General features: G+C 40.3%; 1 protein-coding gene across 1 annotated transcript; it reads right to left on the minus strand.

The window, feature by feature from the left end:
• Nucleotides 1–9,047: 9,047 nt before the first annotated feature.
• Nucleotides 9,048–10,449, minus strand: LOC133699498 (probable carboxylesterase 8). Its single transcript, XM_062122764.1, has one exon. It carries the CDS (start codon nucleotides 10,272–10,274, stop codon nucleotides 9,297–9,299), a length of 978 nt encoding a protein of 325 aa, XP_061978748.1. The 5' UTR covers nucleotides 10,275–10,449; the 3' UTR covers nucleotides 9,048–9,296.
• Between the last annotated feature and the right edge of the window lie 338 nt (nucleotides 10,450–10,787).

The following is a 10,787-nucleotide window of genomic DNA, read 5'->3' on the forward strand; positions in this document are numbered from 1 at the left end:
GAAGATGATGGTCTCATTATGATGGGTGACCTACCCAGATGGAAAAATGTGACTTACCTAGGAAAAAGACTTGGCAGGCGAAGTCCTGACAGGATAAGGCTGACAAACTTGGCACTTTCTAGTTGCAGGTTGACTTGAAGACTCCTCTTGATGACGGGGTTAATCTCCTCGTTTCTTTGAGATTTTCCTACTAGCAGGGTTCATCTCATTCTCTTCTCGTTCCAGGATCTAAACCGATTCTTTGTTATCATCAACTCAATGATTCTTTCTTTGTCCACAATCTTGCTGGACTTCATTGAGGATCTTTCTGTAACAAATCACAAGTATGTGCAATGCTTTGAGGTTAGATGACATGCATGCATCCTTACCTGATGTGAAATATAGGTCCCCCCCTTTGATGATCCATCGTCATAGGGTGCCTTTGTTTGCATTCCAAAGCTTTATTTGTTCTTTCGATGCATTGGCTCATTCATGTGCTAGCCATCCACTCAGCTGTAAGTGCAGTACCCATCCTGGGCTGTCCACGACGATTACTGCTCTCGCTGTTTATCAAGCTTGACCATGCCCCCAAGTGTGGTGTTGATTGATTCATCATGAAGAATTTTCTCTTTTGGATTCTTCTGAGAATTACCCTCTGATTGATTGTGTGCATCATGCCAACACACATCAAGATTGTCAATCAGTCATGAACTTTCCTCCAGTTGAAACAATACTTTTCAAGTATATGTTATCATCAACCTTCTTGGAAACTGCCAAGTCGTCTAGACATGCCTCTCATAACTTGCCGTAAAAGGCCCTTTGCTGCATTCCCGATGCTCTTCTCAATGGATTCCTCTTGGCTTGTCAAATCAGCTTATAAAAAGAAATGATTTGGCATCATCAATGATGTTCATCACCCATATTCATGCGGTGAAATGCATCTTTAGGTTTCAAAACAAATGGCCCCACAGTCAGCCTTAGTGGGTGCGTCCTTCAAACATTCATTCAAATGCGACTATGTGATAACATCGTTCAAAAGTCATAGCCATGTTGGGGATGATAAACCAAGATGAAGATATGAAAATATCTTTCAAGTGCAGCGTTGCCCATCAATTGCTGCTGAAGTTCACTAAATCAGGGATTGTCTTTGAACAACATTGCCCCCAATATGATCTGAACATGCTCATTCTTCTGTCTATAACCAAATGGTTTTTTGTGATCGCCAGGAATGACTTTGTGGACTTCGCCAACTCATCGTTCGATTCTTTCTTTGCCCCCAGCTGATCTGAATACTGTTTGTTTTCCTTCTCAAGGTCCACTGTATTGCCCCCAGGTGGTCAACTTTCAAGGAATGTCGAGAAATGTTGATGTCATTCTTGTCAAGGATTTTGCAAATTCGCCTGATGTTCTTATTTCACAATCTTTCTTGTTCTGGAATCAAATCTCATATTTCAACGGTCATATCTATTCAAGTCTAATTGTTGAAATGAAATCAGAGAGATGTCAGTTTTTGAAAGTATTTTTTTTGAAAATCAAGTTTCTTCGGTCAAAGATCCAACACACACTATTCAATGCAGTCCTTTGATTGTCTTGTATTTCAAAAATGACCCGTTGTAAGATTAAAATGACTTTTTTTCATGGTTCTTTGTGTTAGTTTTAATCTTTGATCTTGGGTATATCTTTTGATGGTCTGCGATGAGGTGACCTGCTGTGAATTTCAAGAAACAAAAGGCTCAAGTCAAAACTTGAGGATTTATCAAGAAATGGTTGCTTTTCTTTTGAGCACCAATTTTATCAACATGCATAATAATCAGTAGCTTAATTCATGAAGTCACGACTCTTATGGAAAACTCTTCAAGTTTTGAGATCGCCATTTATCGGTTCAGATTGCTTACTTGATTAAAAAGGGCTTTTAAGAGCACGTAATGCAGGCTATGGTTCATGGCTATGAAAGAAAGGGATTTCACAAGCTCAAAAGGTGTTTGAGGGTTTCAAAGACCTAGGATCAACATCAACTATTCATCAACTCTCTTTCTCTTGTTGTCATAGTAGAGAAAGTGATATATAACCTTGTTAATCTCAAATATCAGAATTCTCTTAACATAGGTCATAATGCAAATCCAACTTTCCTTTGATGAATAACCAATCTCAATCATCTGATAACTTCAGGGCTTTATCATGGACGCCAAAGGTCATGGCTTTCACATATCATTTCTCATAGTTTTCTAACACGCCCCCAGTCTAGGTCTTCTTTCTTTTAACTCTCAAACGTTGGACTTTTGTTCTAAGCCTTCTCTTTCACTTTTGTCTTTTCTTATTTGCCCCCAGTGCGGGGTGTGATCCTAGTCAGGGTTTCTTGAAAGAAAATATTTTACCAGGCTCAAATGGGGACCACAAGGGATAATATTTCAAGAAATGTGAAAGGATAACAAAGATGGCCTTTTCTCATTTCAAGCAAGGTCGGTTAGAACCGATAAATTTTGACCTCGTCCAGTGTAATGATTTGGACTTGTAAGAATCATGATTCACGAGTCCATAACTATTGAATCCACTACATGTCATTATGCATACTGCTAAAACTAGCTATATGATGTGTGGTTCAGTTTCAAGAGGTATGAGTTCAAAATTGTTTGGTCACCTCATGTCATTTTCAAGCATCAAGTCATTTCCGCAATCAAAACACTTTTAATCTTCAGGATTGACTAGCTTTAATTTTGTATGTTGGAGTTTGATCAAAAAAATATTTTTGTCAAAATACCCTTTGAAAGAAGCATCTCTTGATTTCAAAACAACAAAAAGACAAAGAAAAGACATGTTGCGTTAAAGGATGAAATGTGATCCCAAAACAAAAATGCAAAATTCCATAACAATATGATTGACAATTCATCGCCATTCTTGAATCAGCTTTTCTTGCGATCTCTGTGTTTTGCCTAGCAATTCCGATCACTCGTCATTCTGAGGATGTTTTGGTGACAATATGGTTGATGACATCATCTTTCACAAACTCAGCTCGATTCTTAAAACTCTTGTGTCTGTTCAACTGAAATGGTCCAGGAACTCTCCATGATATTCACATCTGGTTTGAATTATACCACGGTGGTTGCATGTAATTTGTCGAAGTCCGGGGCACTAAGTCTGGAATCTGGCAGATGCTGGTAAACAAACTTGAGTGGCAGAGGGATGTCAATCTTGGCAAAGATATTTGAGCAGTTGATGTTATGGCAAGACCTGACTAGGCAAAATAACTACGGTTTCTCAATTTGAGAGTCATCTTCGGATTCAACTCCCTTCACAGTTCTAGAATCCATGGCAGATCCTTCAATCTTTTCCATCTTCATAGCTTGCTCAATTCTTTAGGCAAATCCTCACAACATCATGTCAATTTTCCAATGTTGTTGTGGTTGGTTGAGGATTGTTGGAAACCTTTCAACCGCTAGGTAATCTTGACAGCGCATAGAATCATGCAGCGCTATCACTGTCAATGTGTGAAGTGATGCATTGTTTTAATTGGAGGAGAAACTAATGAATAAAAAATTCCTTGGCCTCATCTTCGATAGCTCATAGACAGTGCAACAAACAAACACCTATAGAGGGAGTTCTGCTCTGTTGAAGTTTCAGTCTTTTCCTGTTTTTCAGCCCAGGTCTGTCTATTCACTCAACTTTTGTGTTTTAATGCCGACAGTGGTGGGAGAAACTTGTAGGTGATCTGAAACTACTGTATTTCTTCTTGAATTTCCCACTTGCAGATCCACAAACAGATTCTTGTCGAGAGAGCTCTGCTATGTTGAAGTTTGATGTTTGCCCCTGTTTTCTAGCTCAGGTCTGGCCTTTTCTGCCTACTACAGTGCTTCGGTACTGAAACTCGTGGCGTAAATTTTCACATTGTCTGAAGCTACTACATCCCCTCTTGCATTCCCCTCTTGCATTCCCCACTTGCAGAGCCATAAACGGGTTTTTTAGAGAGCTCTGCCACGTCAAAGTTCGATGACTGCTCATGTTTTCAGACTAGGTCTGACTCTTCGGCCTACTCCAGTGTTTCAGTGCTGAAACTAATGAGATAAAGTTTTATAGCATATGAAAATACTGCATCCCCTCTTGCATGCCCCACTAGCAGATCCCCAAACAAATCTCTACAGAGAGAGCTCTGCAACGTAGAAGTTCAGTGTCGAATCATGGTTTTTTTCGGGGTTTTTTTCTTTTCTTTTCTTTTTTTTTTTACATCTTGTGCCGCTGAACTGGAATTGAGCTAACAGTTGGGGCAATGTCAAAGAAGGCTAACACACCATGCACAGAAGGCTAGCAGTTATTTGGTTCCATTAGCAGATATGGAGGCGATGAATAATTATCAGTGCAACTGAACAAGAACAAAGGTTGTCATTAGCTGATGACTAAAGGCATTGCTGCAATTATTCATGACTGAAAAGAGGAGGTGTAACTTCAATGGGACATGGACAAGCAGTGTTCCCACAGAAGACTGTGTAGACATTCCCTTTTCCTTTGATACTCTACACTTGTTCAAGCAGATCTGATTCTAGCTACTTCACCTCTGATGCTCTCAACTTTCTTTTGACAATGAGCCTCTCTCCGACAACTTTCTTTGCTTCTATCATCTTTCTTCATTCACGTGTAGCACAACTTGTGTGGGGGAAACCTATCTTTCAACCCGGTACATGCATGATAAATGTATGAACATGTAAACTATATGATGAACTCGCCCTTCGAGGGGTGACATATGGTCGTAACTCTTGTATGATGAAACAAGAATCTTGATTCTTGCCCCAAACTCTACAATGAAAATTTTTTTGAGTGACGGCCATTGGGTCACCCAAAAGTCTTGAGTTCAAGATGCTTCAAGAAGGGCTTGCTCAGATGCAAAACAACTATTTACGAAGCACACATCCTAACGGCATGTTCTAATCTTTTCAAGTGAGACAAAAGGTAGGTTTACTACTTGGTCTCTAATAAGGGTCTCTTGTTGTCCCAGTGATCACCCTCTTGAAGGCAATATAGGGGCTCGGTAGGTAATGAGATGGCACATGTACCAACTGTTACCAGTCTAAGCACTCAACGAAGAGTTGGGGTTTACACAAACTTAAACCTTGACTAAAAGTCGTAAGGTAAGCTGCTAGTCCCCCTCCTAACCTGAAGCTTGTGTGTGCTTTAAAAAATCAAAATATGTGATGGATGAGACAATTCTACAAAATACATGAATAAAACAAAAATAAAACAAAACAAATATGCAAAAACATAAACACGTCAAATACACGAAGCTTAGTCCAATAATGTTGAAAACAATACCTTCCCTAGTGGAGTCGCCATTCTGTCGCACGTCAAAAAATCCGCGCGCATCGGCTGGCGATTTTTCCGTCTTCTCGTTTTGCTTATGATTCGTTCATTGGAGTCGCCACCTAGTAATTGATTGTGGGCTACTAGGAAACCGAATGTACTGGTCTTGTCAGAGATTCATGGGTAAGGGACTGGTTGTGGTTAGGGAAGGTATTAGCACCCCTAACGCACCCTACCTGAGGTAAGCTGCTTCATGACTTTGATGTGTTAAAGAAGTTTTAAAAATTCAGTTCATTTATCGAATTTTAGAAATACGACTTACATGTAAGTTCATAATTCTTCATCCATAAACAAATCAGATTATTAAATTCTTCTTTATTCTTGTAATTTTATCATAAAAAAACATTCATAAACAAAATATCACCACCCATTCACTTTCAAGCTTCGTGGACTTGATGTCATTTTTTAAAATAAAATGTTAGCCCAATTCTAAGGCTTTGATAAATCAGTTATTAATTCCCAAAATATATGTAGAAACATGTTCTTACATTTTCATGGAAAATACAACATGATTTTTATCTATCCTTTAGATATTTGTGCATATAAATTAAAATATTAAATTCATTTTTTTTCTTTTGATTCAATAAAATACAAAAAAATATACAAAACAAACACACATTTCTTTAATGTATTTTTTCTTTTTCTTTTTCCTCTTCTTTCCTTTTCTTTTTCTCTTTTTTTTTCATCCACAATACAATATACAAATTCAAAATTACACAAATATTACATTAAACAATTTGAAAATTACAAAATAATCCAAAAAAAAATTCGGGAACAATTCTGGGATGCTTTCTGGGTCACTGAACACTGCGGCGCGTTGCTCCACGCGCCACCGTCACTGGCGGCGCGTGGGTTCACGCGCCGCCACGAGCAAACCGAATAAGCAGGGATCAGCCACAGCTTGCTCCCGTCTTCAACTTCCTGCCGGTGGTGAGGATCAGGACCTGCAAAAACAGAAAACGCAACAAGCAACTGCTTTAATCTTCTTTCACAGTTTTCGGATTTGCATCTCTTCTCCTTTAGATCTGCAGATCGGCTTTTTTCTGGGTTTCGTCGTCTTCTCCTGCGCTTTAAGTGGCTGACGGAGCTGGAGGAAGAAAGAGTGTTGGCTGATCGTCGGTTCGGTTGGAAATGGCGCTGGATCTGTCGCCGTGTGGGGGCTGCCGCTGGAGGGCAGATCTGCGGTGTGCAGAGGGCGACGGGGAATCAATGGCCAGTTGAAGACGGCGCTGCTGTGGCTTGGAGAGAGGAGCTGTCTTGGCTCGAGCGGGCGTTGTTGCTGGGGAAGAAGATGGAGGAGCTGGGTCTGCTCGGGTTAGATGAAGGGAAAGGGAGCAGCGGCCGGAGGCTGGAGTAGAGAGGGGGACGATGCAGAGGTGAGGGAGCGGCCGGTTTCTGGTTTGTTTTGGGATGAGGGGAAGTGACTGTGAGAGGGGGATCTTGGGTTAGCTAGGGAAAAGTAAAATGTCAGATGGCCAGGGGAGAATGAGATGCTGAGGAGGCTGCTCTGGTTTGGGAGAAGAAGCTGGAAATGAGGGCTGTGTGGGTTGTCGGGTGGAAGGTTGAAGATGAGAGGAAACGGGGGCTGTGGAAATGTGGCCGGCTGGAGAGAAAAATCAAAACCAAGGGGGGGCGGCTGTTCGGTTTGATCTTTGGCAAATAGAGGGTGATGGCCGAGAGGTTGTCTTCAGGGCAGTGAGGTCGTGGCTGGGTCTGTGGGCAGCGGCTGGTGGAGATGGGTGAAGGAGAAGAAACCAACGGGTCCAAGCTGGGGGGTGCGGCGGCTGCTTGGAGAAGAGATAGATTTAGGTTTCCCCTCTTTTTTTCATTCTCCAAACTGCCCCCCCTCCCCTTTGTAAATTTTCTCCCCCAAATTGCAGAAATACCCCCTCCTCCCACAAAATCAGTATAGCATGGTATTTATAGGAAAAGTTGTACTAGGTTTTCAAACTAGTCCCTCAACCTTTCCTTTCCTTCTCTTTTTCTCTTTGTAAATTTTGATTTTTCTTATTTTTTTTTTGTATTTTTGAAAGCGAGCAATATCAACGTCAACTCAACAAGGAAAATCAATGATCATAAAATTTACGCGTTAAAAGTTGAACGCGTTTCAAATACCTTTGAAAATTTAAATTCTTTTGAGATGATGTTGAAAATGCTAAAAACGATGCAAATATATCAAAAATGCATTTTTTTGGGTTTTCATTGTTTTTTTGCTATTTTTGGTTTTTTTCTAAAAAATTATCAAAAGATGGGTCAAAAATTGGGTAGCAACACTATGGACAAAATTTAGCTATAACACCTCAGTCCATTCATCTACCAAAATGACATCTTTTGAAGCAGTGTATGGTGTTCCACCTCCAAGTTTATTGATGTATGTTCGGGGAACTTTTTTTATTATTATTATTATCGTGGGTGTCCGGACCAGCTTGCGCGCACCTCGACTAATCCCACGGGCCCTGAAGTTAACGACCATGTAAGCCTCCAGTAGCCATCATATGAGCAGCCATAGGGTTTGAACCTGAGACCTAAGAGGGAGCAAACCCCTTAGTCCCAAGCTCTTACCACTAGGCCACCACCTAGATAGTTATGTTCGGGGAACTTTAAAAGTACAGGTTGTTGATGGATATTTGCGTGATCGAGATGCCATCCTGCGCGAGTTGAGAAAGAATCTCTCGTTAGCTCAGGAGCGGATGAAATGTCAAGCGGATCAGCGACGTCGTGAGGTCATCTTTGAGGTGGGCGACTTTGTATACCTGAAACTGCAACCTTACTGACAGACATCAGTGGCATTTCGCAGCTCTTTAAAGCTGTAACTCAGGTACTTTGATCTATATAAAATCATTGAAAAAGTTGGACCTTGGACCAGTGGCTTATCGATTGGCTTTGCCTGATTCACAACATCTTTCATGTAAGCATGTTGAGAAAACATGTTGGACCGTCACTACCATCTCGACTCAGCTTCCTCCTGTGACTAATGAAACTGTCATTCATCCTCAACCTGAGACCGTTCTTGATGGTCAAGTCATCCAAAAAGGCAGATACCTTCTGAAAGTTGAGGTTCTAATTAAATGGAAGGGAGCCTCAGTAGAAGATGTCATTTGGGAAGATGAACGTCACTTGGGTAAATCCTATCCTGTATTTCCTTGCGGACAAGGAATTTTAAGAGGGGGAAACTGATATGATTATGTATGTAGAGGGACTGGTACGTGGGTGTGTGCATGCAGAGGGACACGTAAGAGGGGTGTGTGAGGAATGGGTCTTTGATGGTTACTGATGGTTGCTTGAAACTAGTGTAGTAGGAGGATATTTTTTTATTGTTAGTTTCGTTTTGTTAGTGCTTTCCTATCTTTGAGCATATTGTTAATTTAACTTTCCAAGTTTAGTGGGCTTTAAAATATAACCAATAGGTTGTTCTTGATTATGCAGATAATAATATAAAATCCTTCCTACTTCTGTCTCTTCTTCCCTGACTCTTTTATGGTTGATAGTAAATTACTCATCACTGGACCAGTAGGAACACAGAAAATCAAATGGTCTCTTTGAGTCTGTTAGCGACTGGAACTCTAAGAATTGTTGGGCTAGCTTCGGGTTGATTTTGGAAAGGAAAACGAGGTGATTTTGTGTGACTTTTTTAGTCGATTCGGGACTGTCAAGTTGAATTTTCTAGGCAGATGACGAGTGATGAATGGGTATTATATCAAATATCTATTTGATTAAAAAACTTTAAATTTAAAGATGGAATTTTTATTATTTTCAATGATAATATTATTATTATTGCTTTTCTATACAAAATTTATTACAAGAAAAGGCAACTCCAATACAAAGCTTGAACTTTGCCAAGCCAACATGGGTGATTGAGACCGGAAGTGTTCATGTGTGATCAATCGACTTATAATCAAGAGAAACAGTACTTACTGATCAAACCAGACAACTTTTTACTTCCGGTTGATGTAGCCAATACATTCTGATCATTAAACAGTTGTGTAAACAAATTCTTTAACATAGTCATACAAAGCCTTGGCTTTTGCAGGATCAAAAATCTCCACACCATGGAAGCCATCCTCATCAAACCTCGCAACCACGTCCACTCCACGCGACTCTAACATCTTCACCAGTTCCTTTTGCTTGTCAACAAGTATATCCCCACCGTATCCTCTAAAGAAACACCTCGGCAGCCTTTCGATTCTGTTCTTTTCAAGAGACCCGCCAACAATGGGATTGCAATACTCATGATCACGATCGGTATCTTCAGGCAAAGACAGAGCCCAAATCCTATCACTAATAGCCAATGGCAAAACCGGATCATTGATCAACCTCTTCTCTGATTCAGTCCTGGTGACAGCAGAAAAATAGGGGACATTCAATATCAAACCAATGACTTTCAAGGGTTTGATATCAATATTCAAGGCAAGCAAGTTTGCATGGTAAGCAATATTGCCACCAGCACTCATTCCCATCAAGAAACACCTTGAAAAATCAAGGTATTCTTTAAACCAAGGTTCACAAGAAGGGCCGTTGATGTCCAAAACTTGTTTTTGGACCCAGTTGATAGACTCCATAGCATCCTCATATGCAGCGGGAAGGCGATGTTCAGGGGCAAGACGATAGTCCACAGACAGGACGAGAGCGGGGAAGTGAGAAGCCATGTCACTGCATGTTTGATGGAAAACAAGAGTTGCAGCGCTGTAAAGAACAAAGCCACCTCCATGATAGTAAATAATGAGAGGGAGTTTGGTGTTTTGAGGGGGATTTAGAGGGCGAAACAAACGAAGAAATGTTTTGTTGTTGGGGTTTAGAGGGATGTCTTTCGAGAGCGAAAGTTCTTCGGAACCTGGAGTTATTTTTTCTGTTGGTGGTACGTCAGGAAATGCGCTGTTTCTAGTGAGTGAGCCATCTGGATTCTCCACAACATCGCCGAGATTTGTTAACTTGACAGAGGAAGCTAACATGGTTGAGACAAGGTAGTAAATTCTAAGGGAGATGAAGAACAGTATGCAAGAGGAGGAATGAATAGAAGGAAGGGAAGTGAATGGATGGTAGTCAATGTCGAAATTTTTATGGAACCATGGAGAAACATTGATTTATTGGCTGATAAATGGTCCCAAGAAAGACTATTCTTGGCTAGGAGATAAATGACGAGTGGATTTGCCTCGATGGAGTGTTTAATTTGGTCACTATTTTATAGACAAAACTTCCAGCCTCCAAGGCTGAAAATATTGGATAATATCTCCAAGTATCTTCAGGCAAAGTCAGAGCCCACTTCTTATCACTAATTTTTGTCATTTTCTAATTGATTATAACACTGATCCATTAATTAGAAGTTTAAACGATTTCTCTTCCTTAACCTTTAGTTAACAAGGGATAATATTGGTGCTGCAATTCGTCAAAATAATCAAATTAATGATTAGAAGATGAAAAAATGATTTTCTATTTTTAAGATCAAGATGGATGAATGCAAGGGT

The sequence above is a fragment of the Populus nigra genome, chromosome 1 (assembly GCF_951802175.1).
Source record: "Populus nigra chromosome 1, ddPopNigr1.1, whole genome shotgun sequence".
Lineage (NCBI taxonomy): Eukaryota > Viridiplantae > Streptophyta > Magnoliopsida > Malpighiales > Salicaceae > Populus > Populus nigra.